We start from the raw sequence: 18,638 nt of genomic DNA on the forward strand, positions 1-18,638 counted from the left end.
TTTACAGATTGTCACTTTGATGAGACAACTTTCCCATCTTTAGGGGAAAAGAAAATGCCTCCTGAAGTTAGGCATGAACTTGCTTGGTATGTACCTACCATGTCTCATTTAGATCCTCGCACATCCCAAAGTGAAACTGAAGTGCAAAGGATAGTGCGATTACAAATTATTGCCAACCAAATGCCTGATGCATTTGTTGATACAGCAAAAGTGACAAGATCACATGTTCCAGCTGCTAATACACCAGCAAGAATCAATGTGACTGCTGAACAGTCTATTCGAGCCGTGACTGATCCATCTACCTCACGCCAGAAGCATGGTAGACCTGTTGGATCGAAAGACACTGTTCCTCGAAAAAGAAAGGCAATCAAACAAATATTCCTCCAGAAGAGGTTATAGTCCCTGAAGAGACTCAAGCCCCTGAAGTGGCACAAGCCCCTGAAGTGGCACAAACCCCTGAAGTGGTACAAAATCCTGAAGAACAGGAAAATGAGAATATTGAAATATCTTTAAATTATGTTCATACACAAGAAATGTGGAATCGTGAAACAATTATAATTGATGATATATTCTCATTTGCAGTAGCTACTGAAATTCTGAATGATGATGATTTTGAACCACGTACTGTGGCTGAGTGCAAACAAAGACATGATTGGCCTAAATGGGAAGAAGCAATTCAAACAGAATTAGCTTCCCTAGCAAAACGTCAAGTGTTTGGGCCTGTAGTTCCAACACCTCAAGACGTACAACCCGTTGGATATAAATGGGTATTTGTGAGAAAAAGAAATGAGAAAAATGAAATTGCTAGATATAAAGTCATGCTTGTAGCCCAAGGCTTTTCCCAAAGGCCTGGGATAGACTTTGATGAAACATATGCACCTGTGATGGATATAATTACATTCAGATATTTAATCAGTTTAACAGTCTCTGAAGGACTGGATATGCGTCTAATGGATGTAGTTACTGCTTATTTATATGGAAATTTGGACACTGAAATTTACATGAAACTCCCTGAAGGATACAAATTGCCTGAAGCAAAAAGTGTCAATTCAAGAGGCTTGTACTCAATTAAATTACAACGATCATTGTACGGATTAAAACAATCCGGACGTATGTGGTACAATCGTCTCAGTGAATATTTGAAAAAAGAGGGTTATGTGAATGACCCTATATGCCCATGTGTCTTTATCAGAAGGTCAGAATCGGGATTTGCTATTGTAGCAATTTATGTTGATGACATGAATTTAATTGGGACTCTTGAAGAGCTCTCAAAAACTGCTGAATATCTGAAAAAAGAATTTGAAATGAAAGATTTGGGGAAAACAAAATATTGTCTCGGCCTGCAGATCGAGCACAATTCAAATGGAATACTTATCCATCAATCAGCGTATATTGAAAAATTATTAAAACGCTTTAATATGGATAAGGCTTATCCTTTGAGTACCCCAATGGTTGTTCGGTCTCTTGATCCAAAAAAGGACCCATTTCATCCTAAAGAAGAAAATGAAAAGATACTTGGTCCTGAAGTACCATATCTTAATGTCATTGGAGCCTTATTATATTTGGCCCAATGCACGAGATCGGATATATCCTTCGCAGTTAATTTATTGGCCCGATTTAGCTCTGCACCAACCCGTCGTCACTGGAACGGAATCAAACATATACTCCGTTACTTATGTGGAACTAGAGATTTGGGATTACTCTATTCTGTCAAATCCCCTAAAAATCCGAGTTTGGTTGGATATGCAGATGCTGGTTATCTTTCTGACCCTCATAAGGCCCGTTCACAAACGGGATATGTTTTTACTTATAATGACACAGCTATATCATGGCGCTCCACCAAGCAGACCTTGGTTGCAACTTCTTCAAATCATTCAGAAATTTTAGCTCTCCATGAAGCCAGCCGAGAATGTATATGGTTACGGTCTGTCATCCATCATATTCAGAATGCATGCAGTCTTCCTTCTACAACAGACACTCCTTCCATATTATATGAAGACAATGCAGCATGTATAGCCCAAATTAGAGGTGGGTACATCAAAGGAGACAGAACCAAACATATCTCACCGAAGTTCTTTTACACTCATGAGCTCCAGCAGAATAAAAAGATTGATGTCAAACAAATCAGATCTAGTGAAAATCTTGCAGATTTGTTCACTAAGACACTACCGACATCAACATTTGAGAAGTTAGTGTATAATATCGGTATGCGGCGGCTCAACAAGCAACCAAGTTAATCCTATTATAAAGAGGGGGAGCGTTCATCAGGGGGAGCATTCATCAGGCAAAATTTTGAAGGTTATCCAATATTGGACAAAAGGTGCACTGTACTCTTTTTTCCTTCACTAGGTTTTGTCCCACTGAGTTTTCCTAGTAAGGTTTTTAATGAGGCAGTTTAAGCACGTCCAATGCCAACTTACAGGACATTTAATAATTATGTTCCTTTGCTTTGGTTTTTATCCCACTGGGTTTTTCCTTAGCAAGGTTAATATAATTATCTGTAAGTGGTGGAAATCCAAGGGGGAGTGTTATAAAGCCAGGTGGCTTTCCACCAAATTAAGTCAAGAAAAAGTGGTGGGAAGGCATTTATTTATGAGAAGAAAATTTGGCTAAAGTAATGTGAATGCATTAATAATATTGGAAACTTGGCTTAGAAGGAAGCCACTTTTGCTGACTGGAGGGGCGGCAATTCTCCTATAAATACCCCCCCTCTCTTCATGTAATGTACATAATATTTCTCTTCTCTTCTCTGCATCCGGTTCTATAAAATTATTCTCTCAAATTGCTTTCTCTCTTTTCTCAATTCTTCATTAATCATTTTATATTTGTGTATTAAATTCATAACAGTATCTCTATATTATTGTAATTATTAAAAGGCCAAAGGACTATTTCCCACCCAAATTATGCTGAATTCTCAAAGTTCCCCTCGTTAACTTTGAAAATCTCTTTTACTCACTCATGGGCCGTTAAACTTAACTGACTCTGTTGGTCATATTATTCTCCCCCCCCCCCCCCCCCAAACCCTAAAAACTCACACTTTCCCTCTAACCCAAGTTTTCAAAAATTGCATTTTCCCCCCTAGGGTTTCCAAATTTCAGATCTAATTTTTTCGTCTTCGTTCAGAGACGAAGACACGTCGTCCTCGTCGACGACGACGCCTAAGAGGGGAAGACGTCGCATGGTCGGAAATAGGAGACGCCAGGGAGGAAGATACGTCACCTGGAGATCGTCGGTTGTTGTTGGAAAATTCAATCCTAAAGTTTGGAAACCCTAGGGGCGAAAATGTTTGTTTTTTGAAAACTTGGATTGGTAGAAAATTGTTAGTTGTTAGGGTTTGGAGGTAAAAAAAAAATTAAATTTAAGTTTATTTTTAATATTACAGATAAAATAATTATTTTACCTTTAAATCCGTCAACCTGACTTTTTTTTAACAGCCCATAGGTAAGTAAATGGGCTTTTCAAAGTTAACAGGTGGGAATTTGCAGAAAAAATATACCTTGGGTGGGAAATAGTCCTTTGGCCTTATTAAAATTATTTTGTGTTTATTTGCAAATTTTATTTTATTTTTCAATAATAAGAGTATGACTTTGTTATCTAGATTATTAACATATTTTAAAGTATCTTGATATGTAATTTTTTAAATATTAGTAAACAGGAGAAAAGTGTTATATTGTATATTTTATTAATAATAGATACGGATAAATTGGAAAAGAAATTAAAATACTAAAAATACTTAAAAAAATAGAACAAATATATTATTTTAAATTAACATGAATTATATTAAATGAACTCAAATATAGATCAGATTAGGTTAAGACTAGAAATTTTTTATATGATTCAAGAGTTTTTTACTTAAAATCCAAATTAATAAGATATAAACATTATCGAATGACACATATTGACTCGGCTCCTTAGAATTGCATAAACACTGTGTGAAACAAGTACATGGAAGGAATAAGTCAACCTAGCAGAGATTAAATTAATACCTTCAACGTTCTATGCTATCTTTTCTGCTAAGATACGATCAGTCTGAACAGAACCCAATTTTTGAAATATTTACTTCTTGTTTCTATGAAATTTCATTATTCAACAATGAAGAGATGACAAATTAAACGTATAATGCAAACTATAAATCACATGGATTCTTATGACTTTAGGTGTCGTTTGGACTTTGGAGATTTGAGTGTTAGCAGAACATGGCTTTTTACTTTGGCCAAAAGATTTATTCCCACCCAAGACTTAGCCAATTCCCAAATACACACTAATAGAGTTTTAAAAACTTAAATATCTATCCATAAACTGTTAAACCTAACCAAAACCATTAGTTATAAAGGATAAAATTGTTATTTTACTACTAAATTTTAAAACCCCTAAAAATTTATATTATTTTTCTATTTTAGTTGGAAAAACTAACAATTTTTCTTAGGCTGATTAAATTTTAAAAAATTCACTTTTTTTCTAGTTTTTTTTCTTTCTTCAATGACCAGAAGTCATTCCCACCATCAATCGGCCTTCCCACCATCTTCTCCTCTCGTTGTCAACCTTCTCTTGGTAACAATTTTATCGAATGAAGACACATTGTTATCTTCATCTCTTCAATTGGATGAAGACAATTTGTCTCTGTCTAAGCAATAGATCGACATAAGAAGATTCTTCTTATGATTCATTGATCATCTTCATTTGGCTGAAGAAATGAAGACAATGATTCATCTTTGTCTCTTCGTCAGACCAAGACATTTTGTCTTCGTGGTTTGACGAAACTACAACAATGAGAAGGCTGACGGTAGGAGAAGAAGAGTATAGGAAGGTTGGCCGATAGTGGAAACGACTTTTAATCACTAGAAAAAGAAGAAAAAACTCTAGAAGAAAAGATAAATTTTTTAAAACTTAATTGTTAGAAGGAAATATTAGTTATTCAAACCAATGAGGGAAAATGATATAAGTTTTTAGGGTTTAGTGTTAAAATGATGATTTTACCCTTTATAATTAATAGTTTTGATTAGGTTTAACAGTTTATGGGTGGGTGTTTAAGTTTTTAAAACTTTGGGGTGTGTTGTCGTTGGGTAAAACCTTGGGTGGGGCCAAGTCATTGGGCCTTTTACTTTCAATGGCCTGTTACTTCTAGTGCACGTGAGGTAAGCACTTTGCACAAAATTTAAAGATAAATTAATATTTTCTTGCTGGGTTTCACGTGAATAGAACGTGCTGACTGATTTGTATATTAAGTCCACTCAAACCCATTTGCTAATTGCCTTATTATTGTCAAACAAGCAACATTAGCCTCGTTAATTTTCATAATCGTAATTACTAATTACAAGTGCCCACATCTTTAAGAGACTTCGCAAATTTAGATAACTGATTATTTTCCCAGATCTTTTCATGCCTCAATCAATAGAAATCTTTAGATTTTTCCTTCCATTCTTGACCCACCTAATTATATAATTTTAGACTTCATCAATTCATATCATTGGGTCTATTCATCTTATATTAAATTGGTCCAAATTAAATTTTGTATTGAAAATTGACAACCCTTCGCAAGTAAACACAGGGAAATGGGTTCAAAAATGTAATATAATCATTGGGAAAAAGAATTTATATATGATCATATTTTACGTCACATATTCATATGGCTTCTTCTTCTTTAACACAAGTCATCATTATGGTTCGATAATTTGGGGAAAGTATTGCAAGACCTTTCTTCAAATTCATAATATCATGCACCACTTTTTTTTCTCTCGCTTTCCTTGAACGGAGCCTATGCATTATGAAGTTAAATTTTACGTAAAGAAGCAAAGGTTACAACATGGAATATATATAATTTTTAATTTAATTTCTTTGTCTCGCTATTGCATTTATATATCACGTTTAGTTCTTCCTTTCCCAATCAAACTTTCCTACATAAAGAAATCTCTTAGTTAGGAGATGACCCTTAAAAATCCCCAACCACAAAGCACAGAAAGAAGAAGGAGAAGAAGAAGAAGAAACAACTCACCAAAATGGCTATGGTGATGAGGCTAATGCTTCTCTTCATCTCCTTCTCTTCCATCTTTCATCCCGCAGTTTCAAAGAAATCTTCTTCAAACATAACATGGTGGTGCAGCAAAACGCCGCATCCCGAAGCATGCGATTACTACACGAGCCAAAGCCGCCACCATTTTGCCCCCAGACACATGTCGGAGTTCCGGCAAATGACAATCCAATTAGCCATGGAGCGAGCCCTCAATGCGAAAAATCATGTTCTACAATTCAGGCATGTTAAATAAAATATATTTATTCCTATTTGATATGATTTTGATCTCATATAATTTTGATTTGTTATATATATATTTTTTTTCTATTTTATATGATTATAATTTCATTTTAGACAATATTATAATATTATATATTTAATAACATTTGGTCAATACTATCCATTTAGGTCAAACTGCGAGAACCAGCACCAGAAAGCGGCTTGGTCTGACTGTTTAAAGCTTTATGATAACACAGTTCTTCAGATGAATCGAACCTTGCAAGGCCTTGAATCTAACAAAACTTGTACAGATTTTGATGCACAAACATGGCTCAGCGCAGCTTTAACCAACATCCAAACATGCGAATCCGGGTCCATGGATTTGAACGTTTCTGATTTCATTAATGCAATCATAATTTCCAATAATTTAACCCAGCTGCTTAGCAATAGTTTAGCCATCAATGGAGTATTCGTAAAGCAAGAGAATACATCATACACAGGCGGATTTCCCAGTTGGCTTAGTCTGCAAGGAAGGAAATTATTGCAGAGTTCATCATTAACTTTCAAAGCAAAAGCAAATCTTGTGGTGGCAAAAGATGGTTCGGGGAATTATCGCACCATTCAAGCTGCCATTGACGCTGCTGCAACAAGGAAAGGAACCGCAAGGTTTATCATTTACGTAAAGAAAGGTGTTTATATGGAAAATATTGAGGTCGGCCTCAATAACAATAACATTATGTTGATCGGAGATGGCATGAGGAGTACCATAATCACAAGTAGCCGAAGTGTTAATGGAGGTTACACCACCTACAGCTCTGCAACTGCTGGTAATTGAATTTCCATTACTTGCTGTGAATATCTATTAATTTGTTTTGAGTGAATTACTTTTTCAAACACTTTTTCACCTCTACCAGATATAAGTAATAATTTTTTATCTAAATTTATGCGTAAATAATATTTATTCGAAATTAAACTATATTAATAAAATAACAATATTATGAAATAAAATTATCTTTTTATATTATTTTTTAAAATTATTATATAACTCTAATTTAACAAAAATTAGAAATAACTTTTTATATTTCTAAATTATATAAAAAGTTCTTTATTTTCTTTTTCTTTTATTGTCACCCTTTTTTCCTCTGTTTCTATATAGAATAATGTTTTTATTGTATGATCAACATGTAAAGAGGTAAACTATAATTTTTGAAATTATTAAGGGTGTTTTTTAAATTTTTTATAGGGTTATTAGAAATTCAAAAAAAGTTTAGAGTAAAATTTTTAAACAATCAAAATGCCCTCCGTAGTTTCAAAAATTAATAAAATATAACAAATTATAGGTATAAATGTTATATTATAATTATCTAGGTCATATAATAGTCTTAAAATATATAGAGTTTGAAAAAATGTCAGAGATTGATTTATAAGTTTTTAAACTTTTTAGGAGTTGAATTGTTTTGAGTGAAAATTAATAGTTGATTCTTTTAAACAGAATTTAATTTTGGGTGAAAAATATTTTTTTGTCAACTAGGGGTGAAAAATTTTAGACCAAACCTTGGGTGGGAATATGCTATTTACTGTTCTTTTCTTGTACAGAGACAAACAAAATAATGACTGTAGGCATAGATGGATCTGGCTAATATTGAAAATAATGACTGTAGGCATAGATGGATCTGGGTTCATTGCTCGGGACATCACCTTCAGAAATGGAGCGGGTCCGTCGAAGGGTCAAGCGGTGGCGTTACGTTCGGCGTCAGATCTCTCGGTCTTCTACCGATGCGCCATCCAGGGATACCAAGACACCCTCATGGTCCACTCGCAACGCCAATTCTACCGAGAATGTTACATCTACGGAACCATAGATTTCATCTTTGGTAATGCGGCGGTCGTTTTCCAAAACTGTTTGATTTACGTCAGGAGGCCGCTGAAAGGCCAAGCAAACGTGATCACCGCACAAGGCCGCAATGACCCTTTTCAAGACACGGCGATTACAATCCACAACTCAAAGATTTTAGCCGCATCTGATCTAAAACCTGTGGTTCAAGCATTTAAAACGTACTTGGGGAGGCCGTGGATGCAATACTCAAGAACGATTATTATGAAAACTTATCTGGATAGTCTTGTTAGTCCACTCGGGTGGTCGCCGTGGGCGGTGGAGAGTTCGTTTGCTCTTGACACTTTGTATTATGGTGAATATAAGAATTCGGGGCCTGGTTCTTCTACAAAATGGAGGGTAAAGTGGAAAGGTTTTCATGTTTTAACCAGCTCTGCTACGGCCGCACGTTTCACAGTTGGTAGTCTTATTGCTGGCAGATCATGGCTGCCGTCGACCGGTGTGCCGTTCACTTCTGGCTTGTGAATCACGTGATCTTGTAATTTATTTAATTCATTTGTTAATAATTATTTTGATGGAAGATATTATAATAAGTTATTAACATTATTAATAATATTATTTTTACAATTCTATGTATAAATAATTATATATTATTTTATCTTTAATTTTTAATTATTTATTTATGATATATTATTATTTATATATAAAAATTATATACATAACACTTTCCTATTAATATTTTTGTTTTTGGTACTCGAAATCTTATTCGCATTATAATAAAATGATGCGATTTCATTAAAATCATATTATAACTATACAATTATATTGAAATCATATTATTCCAATGTGATTTCAACTTCAATCATATCATTTCAATTCAATTCTAATTAGAATTACACTGCTCCTCTGGTGCAATTCTAATTGTCACAGTAGCTACTGGTGAATATTTTGTATTTTAAAATTTAACTTTTAATAAAACAATTGTAAAAATATAATCAGTAAAGTTTAAAAGTAAAATTTTATTTATTTTTAATAAATATTAAAAATTATGAAGGATAATTTAATCCTTTGAGTATGTCTTCAAAAAAATTTAACTAAAATGTCATTTTCCGGCTTCAACAATGGGATGGAGACAGTCATTCTCCCTAGGGTTTGATTTGAAGTAAATTTGCTCGAATTGGATATGAGTTTTGCTCAAACGAATCTACACGTGAGCCTAATATATATGAATTTGAACTCAAACCCAAAATTAAAATATTTTTTTTAAAACCAATTGTGAATCCAAATTTAAGTTTGATATATACGAGCTTGAGCTTACATATATTAAAAAAAAATTTAAACATCGTTGCACAAATCACAAGGGAATCAAATTTGAGCAAACAAATTTGGCAAGCCTAAGCCAAGTTTAGCTTATCTACACAAATCCAAACCAAACATGAACTCTTAATCCATAAAGCAAGCCAAAGACGAACCGAATTGAGCCCCCAAAACGAGTTTCATCTTATTCAGACTTAATTTAATGTGAATCAAACCCTAATTCTCCCAGTCTTAAATGTTTTGGGCTAGACAATTTCTAGTCAAAGACCATCTCAATAATCCAAGAAGAATTCCACAATTATTGTATCCGTTGAATTTGATAAAGTTTTTTACTTAAAATTTCATATAAAAAATAAAACAACAGAATTAAGATTAACGAATATTTTAAATTAAAAAATAAAAAAAATATATATTACATGTCAAACATATAATATATATACTATACAATTATAGCATTATCGATCGTACTAAATGAAATCAAAATAAAATAAAATAGACTTTATTTCTAATTTTAGCATGAAATTTGATAGTGCAATAACCAGAAGATAATGTAGGATTATTAATTTTTTTTTTTTTTTGTTTTACTAATTTACCCACGGTCTATTTACATATTGAATTATTTTGAAATGACAGAAAAAATTCATGCTATCTAATCACACTGTGTACATTAGATTTTGCAATAAGTTAGACTTTTTGTTGGTAATGAGAAACCTATCCAAACCGGGCCATCCGAACGAGAAACCTATCCTCAAAAGACATTTAAACACATACTCTCTTATGCTTGAAACCTCTTCTTTTAACACTCAGAGTACTCCTTAAAGGTTATTTAAAAAATATTTATGCATATAATCACTAAGGTTGGATTTAAATTAAACTGGTTTCATTCAACTTGACACCAGTCCATTTACTTTGAATTTGAACCAAAATATTCAACTTATTTATAAAACCAAATCAAACTTCAACTAAAAAAGTGTTTGACTCAATTTAGCTTAAGTTCAAATTGAATTCATAACTCAAATCTGTAATTCATATTTGTGACTCGATTTTAGTTTGAATTAATTATTCAAATTTGTAATTAGTGTTTGCATCTTAGTTACAAAACAATATCATTTTGTCTATTATTTGTATAAAGCAACAATATTTTGTTAATAAACCACGAATTCGAACCATCAATTCTAATTAAACTCACCCAAACCTATTTTTATGTGAAGTAAATTCAAGGACTTAATGAACTTGAAATAAGAGGGTTATCCGATTTAATTTGGCTCATATCCACCCCCAATAATCACACATAGAGAACAAAAATCAATACAGACTTGATCACAGAACACAAGCTTTGGCAATGAAGCAGGATATTCTTTCTGTTCATTTCATTCCCTTCATGCTTTCCCTCACCCCTTGAACTCAGCATCCTTTCACATGGCATAAACTACTGGTGTGACAAAACCCAGAACCATGCAAACACTTAATGAAAATAAGCCCTACAAAATTTGTTCTAATAAAAGAACGACTTTCGTCAGCTATGGCTATGACTCACCATGGAACGGGTAATGAGTGTGCAATCACAACATCTCAGCTCAAAAGCAGAACCCAGAACGAAAAGGTTGCATGGGTGATTGCTTAACTAGTCCAGCAAAAAGAAATAGTGTAATATGAATCTTCCTATGAAAACAATTGATATTCAGATTAACTAGTCCAATATTCCCTAAGAAACAACAGGATACGAAAAGAAAATGTGTAACATGTCCAATCTGGCCTTCAGCATCGAAAACTCTCCATCTCAGATCTTCCAGATTGATACGCCTAATACCAGCAAGTGCTATATGCAAAAAAATATGTTCTTCATCATCAAATATAAAGGTAATCACAAGACAAACTTCGTAAAAGTTTTAAAAGTACAGACAGCTTCTCAATCAAACTATGTATCATGGATGATATGCCCACCAAATCATACAAATTTTCAATACACCCTTATATGAAGCCTTTGTACAATATTAATAATCATGTTTATGATCACTTCAATACATTCTACATATTCACACGATTACATTAATAAATAAAACACAGCTCCATTAACTTATTATGTACATACATCAGAAAACAAACTGTGACAGGTTCTATTTACAAAATTTCTTGTTTATTGGAACGAAACTAATGACTAAAAACTTTATAATTAATTGATCATCATGTAGGTCAGATCTAGAATGCATAAATATATAAACCAATAAATCTTACCAAAATAAGGTGAAGAAACAATACCCCAAATTTAGTAAAAATCAGTATATGCTCATCTGGAATTTCTTGCAGTCTTTGCATTTGAAGTTCCCGGGGAGGCATAAAAAACCTCTCACAGCGTATAATGAAGCAAAATAATACAAAATTTCAAAAACTAAAAGCTCGATCAAAGTTTGTCTAAGAACAAATTAGAACATAGAAAGCAGATTAAATAGTATGCTGAAAATCTGTTCAAAGAAAAAGAAACATTCTTCATTTGTCAACTTTAATACAACTAAATAACAATAAAATTATATACACTTAAAATGAATACCAAATTAAGTACTAATAATAATATGTCACTATGTAATTAATTAATTTTAAGTTAAGGATAAAGTAACACGCAATCACATGATAACATATCATTATTGATATCGAATTTGATACTTATTTTAGTGCACATAGCATTGCTCACTAAGTAAATACAAGCACAAAGTTTCAAAGCAAAACGGAGTGTAAATGATCCTCACCATCGCAACAGCGCATGCAGGCTCGTGAAAATGAAACAGGCATATATCTTCACTTAAAAGCTCTAAGCTGCCAAAACAGTGTTATTTTGCGCTTCTTAATTTATTTATTTTTTTTGGGCAAGTGCCTTCTTAATATTCTTCCTCACAGCAGCAGATATGATTGCCTCTACATCACAGTTTCCCTTCTCAATATTTTTGGTCAATCTCTTCAAACCTCTCAATCTATAACTACAAGTACCTAATGGAAACCTGAAAGAGCTGATGAATCATTCTGCATTTCAACTAATGATGTCTGTGTTGCTCGGTTGAATAATCGAAGCAAAGCCCAACAGCCAGTGAAAATTTGGAGAGAGTTAGAAAGAAAGAAGGCAGCAAACCAGAAGCTGTGTCCCTAATCAAGCATTTAAAAAAAATGTTAAATAGAGCTACAAAACACCAAACTCTTAACCAAGCAGTATGGGATATTTGCTTTTTTTCCACATTTACTCTAAGAAAAATTTGCCCAAAAAAAAAAAACAAATCTTAGTGAAATTTAATAGACAAGACAACAATAAAACTCCTTGTAGAAATTATTAAAAAAAACAAAAGAGGAAATAATGAACTTACCTCTAACCTTTATTAAATTTAAACACACAACGATAAAGAAGTCAGCTTTGCCTTCAACCTAAAGCACATTATAATGATCAATTATTACAGTGGGTGCAATTACAAAGTGACTTTAAGAGAAAGAAAGGATTTGATAAGCAACCTAATTCCCCTATTACAAGAGATGATAAACCAATGGAAGCGGATGAAATTGCTTCGTATTGGGATCCTCCTCCTTTGTTGTTGATATAAACTGCAAGCCAATCTATAAATTGAATGACAACCTGCAATGAAATAAACAAACCCTAACAGAAAACCCCAAAGCAAATTGAAATGATAAAGCCTGTTAATTCATAATTATCATCAACTAATCTGATGCTCATGAGAATCAAAAACCACACTCCTTGAATAAGTGAAAATTATGCTTCTACTAGTGCCAGTTAAATCTCAGGGCTAGCAACAAAAATTGTACCATCTGAGTTAGTTAATACATCCATAGAGCAAATTCCATTGTCATTGGTTTCAAATGCACCTTGAACCACACAAAACAAAAGCTTCTGCTAAGCAATAAACCCCTGGAAGATGAATATCAAAGCCAAATTCAACAAGAAGTGTAAAGAAACTAAAGATCTTACTTACCCAGTTCTACTTGAGTGCTTGAAAAAATGGTGATCGAATCTTATTTTCAACCAAAAAGGCCAACTTTTAGAATTGACTCAGCAGGAAAATTGCAATAATTACAAAATCGAGTACCTGAGTGAAGATAATTGAAGATGAATGCAGTTTGAAGCTAAGTTAGTGTTTATTCGGCTATTCTCTAACATGTACATAAAAAAAATGAAACTGGAAATATATGTGGAAACAGTAAAACATAATCAATGGCACAAAAGCCCATTCAACAGAAAGGGCAAACAACATTTGGAGAATTAGTTCCACAGAAACTATGATCATAATATAAGAATAGGGCTCATGTTAGAATAATATCTGATATTAGTGTAGAATTGACTGAATGCGATAAATAATATACAGTATAAGTAGTTTGCAAGGGACAGGAGAAACCAAAACATCAAAGTTCAAAGAATTGGCAACATGTAGACCATGTGTAAACCATATGAGAAACAGAAAAAACTAGAAAAGTACTTATATTTTATCATATATTGTCATATGTGAAAAACACGTAATCTAATTAACTCGTCAGAATTGGCTACCAACATATTCTCTCACCTATCATGTCCTGTCCAGAACCATGATCAGAATTAAACTGCCAATAGAGCATGTCTGGACTCAAATAGATATAATAATAGAAAGACCCAAATTTTGTCAACAAGCTCATTCTTAATAGAATAAAATTTTTCAACGTCTCACTATGACTGATATTTTAGTATTTGCATAATCTGAATTTCTAAACTCTAAGCTCAGCATAGATTTTAAATAAGTTCTCACTATAAGTTTTTACACAGTAATAGAAATCATAAACTACCTGATGGTTAGCAGCTGCAACCCATGGAAATCTTTAGTGTGGCTGAAAAAGGGTGTGCAAAAGACCTACCAATTCCCAAGGAAATGTCTTCCCCACTAGACAACAAAATATATACTCTGCCCATAAAAAGAGAAGTTCTCTTTGCCTGTGAAATGTTTACCCCAAAAGCCTCTCCATTGATTTGTAACAAAGCTTCCCTGTTTCATACATCCTATCAAGCACCACACGGGCTTCAGGCAATTGTTTTTCTTCACATAGGATGTAAAGCAACCAGTTGTAACAATATGGACGAGGTACATAACCATGGGCAATCATTTCTTCAAACATTTTGAAGGCAGGAATGCTCAAACAACTAGAACAAAGAAATTTGAGTATATATTCATAAGAAGCCTTACTAGGGAAGAATCCCCTCTTATGCATCGTATATAATATTGACAATGCATCAGGAAATCTACCCGCCTGGCAAAGACCTTTTAGCAAAGTTTTATATGTGATTCTATCAGGAACACAACCATCTACATTCATCTTATTGAACAACCCAATGGCACAATCAATTTCACCAGCTCTGATATGCCCATCAATGAGAATAGTATAAGTCACCTGATTGGGACATAAACCTTCCCTTTGCATCATCTCCAAATGATCATGTGCATCCTGAATCCTACCTGCCCCACAGAATCCAGAAATTATACCATTATAGAGGTACAAGTTTGGCATAAACTGAATTTCTTTAACTTTCCTCATGAGCTTCAGTGCAAAAGATTTCATTCCTTCAGGAGAATCAACACAAATTTTTAAATTGTTTTTCCTCAGGGGTGAAGTTCTCTGATTGAGCAACTCACACAACCTTTCCCTAGCATTTTCAGCTCCTCTGTCAACATCAAAGAATCTTTTTCTACCAGTCATATGTCTACAAACACCACTGACCAAAGTAATATACATGATCAAATCACTTCCTATCTGGTTTCTATCCACCAAATCAACTAGTCTAAAGGCAAATTCAAAGTCCCCACTCCTTAAAAAATGATTGATAAGAGAGGTATAGAGCACAACATTTGGCACAAGCCCATCTCCTAACATCCTATCAAGGTACATGCATCCCTTGTCTATCATACCTTTCTTCACCAGTCCACTGATCAGGGAAGTGTAAGAATAAGAACTTGGTTGGATTGAACTCTCTATCATTTTCTCAAACAACTGGCGAGCTTCAAGAGCTTTTCCATTTTTGGAGTATCCATTGATCATTGTCATATAGACAACCTCATCAGGAACCACACCTGCCTCCAGCATTCTCTTGAACATATTTTCTGCTTCGACAATCCTTTTTTCACTGAAAAGACAACCAATTATTCTGTCATAGATAGAAACACCAGGCTTCAGGCCTCTCATATCCATTTGGTCCAAAACATCACAGCTTGAAGCTATATCTCCTTGTTTACAGTATTCACATACCATTATCAAATAAGTAACCGTATCTGGAGCTGTACCAGAGTCTTGCATAAGTTCAATTAAGGAATTGGCATCCTCAAAAAGTCCCTCCTGGCAAAGGCACTTGATCAAAGAGTTATAAGTAAAAAGCAAAGGTCTGCATCCAAGACTAACCAATTTATCCATGCAAAGGAAAGCACAATCTGATTCACCAACCTCACACAAGGCACTGATATAGATACCAAATGCCACATTAGCAAGATTTAGGTTGCTTTTCACAATTTCCCCAATCAGAAGCTCAATTGCTTTCTTCAAATCCCCAGTAGCATTCAGAGTAGTGTAGGTTGAGATAGCCAGAGGATCAATACCACATCCATTCTTGGCAATTGCCTGCAACACCATAAGGGCAAGCTGAAGCTCTTGACCCTTAGGAGACTTCTTCATGAGGATAAAGGATAGCACATGGTCAGGAACAACCCCATTTTCCAGCATGTTTTTGTACAATTCCTCTATCTCTGTCAGCCTATTCTCCTTGTAAAGAGAAGCAATCACATCTGTGTAACAGTGCACATTGGGAGCTACACCTTGACTTACCATGTTATTTAAAAGAATCAAAGCACAATCTACATTCCGATCCCTGCAATAATTACTAATCATAATATGATAGGTCACTGCATTTGGATGCAATCCCCACTCAATCATTTGGTTGAATAATACCCATCCTTTATCAAACAAACCCATAGTAAAAAAACCATGAATTAAAGTGTTACAAGAATAATTGTCCGGCTCACAACCTGTCTTGAGCATTCTAAAAAAAACTCGCATCGCCATTTTCATCTTCCTATCCTTACTATACCCATTCATCAAAGATGTATACATCATCTTATCTACAAAGAAGCCCTGTGACTCCATTTCTTCAAACAATGACTCAGCCTCCACAGCCCACCCTCTTTTACAAAGACCATAAAACAAAGACTTATATAAATGAAGACTAGGTGTCAATCCTGCTCTTTTCCGAATCATATCAAACAAACACATGGCTTCATTTAAATACCCTTGATAACACAACCCATCAATCAAAATATTATAAGAAGAAAAACCCTTGTTTATACCAGCATCATGAATCCTAACAAAATAATCAAAAGCCTCCAAAAATTTTTCTTGCGCATATAACTCTCTAAGAATAGCATTACAAGCAGGTTTAACAGGAAGAGAACCCATCGAAAAAATTCTATCAAAATGTTTCATTGCATCCTCTAATTCACCTATCTCACAGTAACAAATAACCATATAATTCAAAACAGCTGGGTCAGGATCAATACCTGCAGCAACAATATTTTGACAATAAAGCGAAAGTGCCAATTGGTATCGACCAGATTCTATCAATTTCTTTATGATAGCACCATAGCAACCTATATCAAGGTCCACGCCACGAACATTGGCAAAATTAACAACCGAAACAGCATCAGAAACAGAGGCAGAATTAGCAATGATGCGGCGAATGACTTTTTGGGCTGTTGGTACTAACCCACGTTTAATTAATTGTTCCGCTAATGAAAGACAAAGTGATTTGTGGTCATTGGAGGTTGATTGTACAACTGCCGAGGGCTCCAGTTGTATTGTACATGTGCTAATTCTTCTTCTTCTTCTTCTGCTTTTCAACCAGTTGTAACATGAACTAGTTCGTTTTGTAATCATTTTTTGTTTTGGAAATTTTGTTTAAGGGCTGCGTGGTTATAGAAGTAGAAATTTTGAATATTGAGAGAAGTAAAGAAAAGAAAAAAAGATGGAGCTGTGCCGTTGGGTTAGTGGCGGGGCGACGACTGAGCTGGCTAAAACCCTTACCGACTGGGTTGTGTTTGGTTCTAAACCCCGACGCTGACTGTTGATTCAACTGGCTTCAATACAGGGTTTTAGGTTTTAGGGTTTTTATTTTTTAAATTGTGTGATTTATATTTTTAAATATTAAAAATGATTTTAAAATATATAAAATAAAAATATTTATCGAAAAATTAAGTATGGTTATTTAAAAAAATAAATAAATAATAAGATAAAATATGAAATTTGTATCACTTATTTTTTTCTTAAAAATTCCTCTTAAATATATATATATATATATATTTGTTTTTAATTTTGTATTAAAAATTTTAATTTAGACTAAAAATTTTTTGTATGATAAGAGTGTAGAAAATATATAAAAGAGTAAATAATTTTTTTATATAAAATATAGAGTTATTTCTTTTTTTTTCTTTCATTTTACCATAATTTTCTTCGTTCTCTCTCTAAGTGAAGTCGAGGCAAGTTAAACTAGAATTTAAGCTTGATCAAATTCAATTTTATTATTAAAGAGATTCAACCTTAAGTTTAAACTCAAGCTTGACGAGCTTTGAAAATTTTGAATTTAAGTTCTGATTTGATATAATGGGTGATGTTCGTAAATATACATGGGTTTAATATTGTAAATATGAGCTTGAGTTTGTACAAGCTTGGCTCACGTGGACTCAATATTGTAAATATAAGTTCAAGCCCGTATGAACCAAACTCCAATTTGATAAACTTAGATAAAAAATAATGTTGTTTATGGTTTCATGTTACTTACATAATATAAAACTTAGTGTAAAATGTCGTCATTTTAAATTAACAAAATGATATCGTTTTATTTACATATGCAAGTTGTTAGTAGGTCTAGATATGATTAAAGCCAGCTTGACTCAATTTAGTTCGGTTTGAATTTATTTGATTTGAATTCGAATCGAAAGATTTGACTCATTTTTTAAATCGAATCAAACTCAAATTAGAAGGTGTTTAGCTTAGTTTGACTCGAATTCATAGCTCAAATTAGAAATTCGAATTCGTAGTTTGATTTGATTCAAATAAGCTCAACTTCATAATTCAAATTGATAGTTTGAATTTGTAACTCAGATTAGCAATTTTGAATATTATTTTAGTATAACGACATCGTTTTATTAATAATAGTCAAGTTTGAAACCATTGATCCAAATTCGTAGTTTGATCCAAATC

At 33.4% G+C, this 18,638-nt stretch overlaps 2 protein-coding genes across 16 annotated transcripts; one reads left to right on the forward strand and one right to left on the reverse strand.

Moving 5' to 3' along the window:
• Nucleotides 1–5,833: 5,833 nt before the first annotated feature.
• Nucleotides 5,834–8,656, forward strand: LOC123225416 (probable pectinesterase/pectinesterase inhibitor 33). The gene is made up of 3 exons (XM_044649355.1): nucleotides 5,834–6,250; nucleotides 6,419–7,056; nucleotides 7,891–8,656. The coding sequence occupies exons 1-3, from the start codon at nucleotides 5,997–5,999 to the stop codon at nucleotides 8,586–8,588; spliced, it is 1,590 nt and encodes a 529-aa protein (XP_044505290.1). The 5' UTR covers nucleotides 5,834–5,996; the 3' UTR covers nucleotides 8,589–8,656.
• Nucleotides 8,657–10,849: 2,193 nt separating this feature from the next.
• On the reverse strand, nucleotides 10,850–17,528 carry LOC123226381 (pentatricopeptide repeat-containing protein At5g62370). 15 transcript variants are annotated; one of them, XM_044650889.1, is made up of 6 exons: nucleotides 14,190–17,528; nucleotides 13,349–13,462; nucleotides 13,182–13,241; nucleotides 12,873–12,993; nucleotides 12,731–12,788; nucleotides 10,850–12,515 (listed from the first exon to the last, which is right to left on the reverse strand). In XM_044650889.1, the coding sequence occupies exon 1, from the start codon at nucleotides 17,313–17,315 to the stop codon at nucleotides 14,346–14,348; it is 2,970 nt and encodes a 989-aa protein (XP_044506824.1). In that variant the 5' UTR covers nucleotides 17,316–17,528; the 3' UTR covers nucleotides 10,850–12,515; nucleotides 12,731–12,788; nucleotides 12,873–12,993; nucleotides 13,182–13,241; nucleotides 13,349–13,462; nucleotides 14,190–14,345. The 15 variants fall into 15 exon arrangements, with proteins under 15 accessions (XP_044506824.1, XP_044506825.1, XP_044506823.1 ...); XM_044650890.1 differs by lacking the exon at nucleotides 13,182–13,241 and having other exon boundaries at nucleotides 12,873–12,962; XM_044650888.1 differs by lacking the exon at nucleotides 13,182–13,241.
• Nucleotides 17,529–18,638: the final 1,110 nt, after the last annotated feature.

Source organism: Mangifera indica, chromosome 9 (genome assembly GCF_011075055.1).
Source record: "Mangifera indica cultivar Alphonso chromosome 9, CATAS_Mindica_2.1, whole genome shotgun sequence".
NCBI classification, from domain to species: Eukaryota; Viridiplantae; Streptophyta; class Magnoliopsida; order Sapindales; family Anacardiaceae; genus Mangifera; species Mangifera indica.

Excerpts from the sequence above, each read along its gene's own strand:
- LOC123225416 (XM_044649355.1), top strand. The coding sequence starts at position 5,997 with ATGGCTATGGTGATGAGGCTAATGCTTCTCTTCATCTCCTTCTCTTCC. Across the intron at positions 6,251-6,418 it reads AATCATGTTCTACAATTCAG|GTCAAACTGCGAGAACCAGC; the intron begins GCATGTTAAATA and ends CTATCCATTTAG. Across the intron at positions 7,057-7,890 it reads CTACAGCTCTGCAACTGCTG|GCATAGATGGATCTGGGTTC; the intron begins GTAATTGAATTT and ends TAATGACTGTAG.
- LOC123226381 (XM_044650892.1), bottom strand. The coding sequence starts at position 17,315 with ATGATTACAAAACGAACTAGTTCATGTTACAACTGGTTGAAAAGCAGA.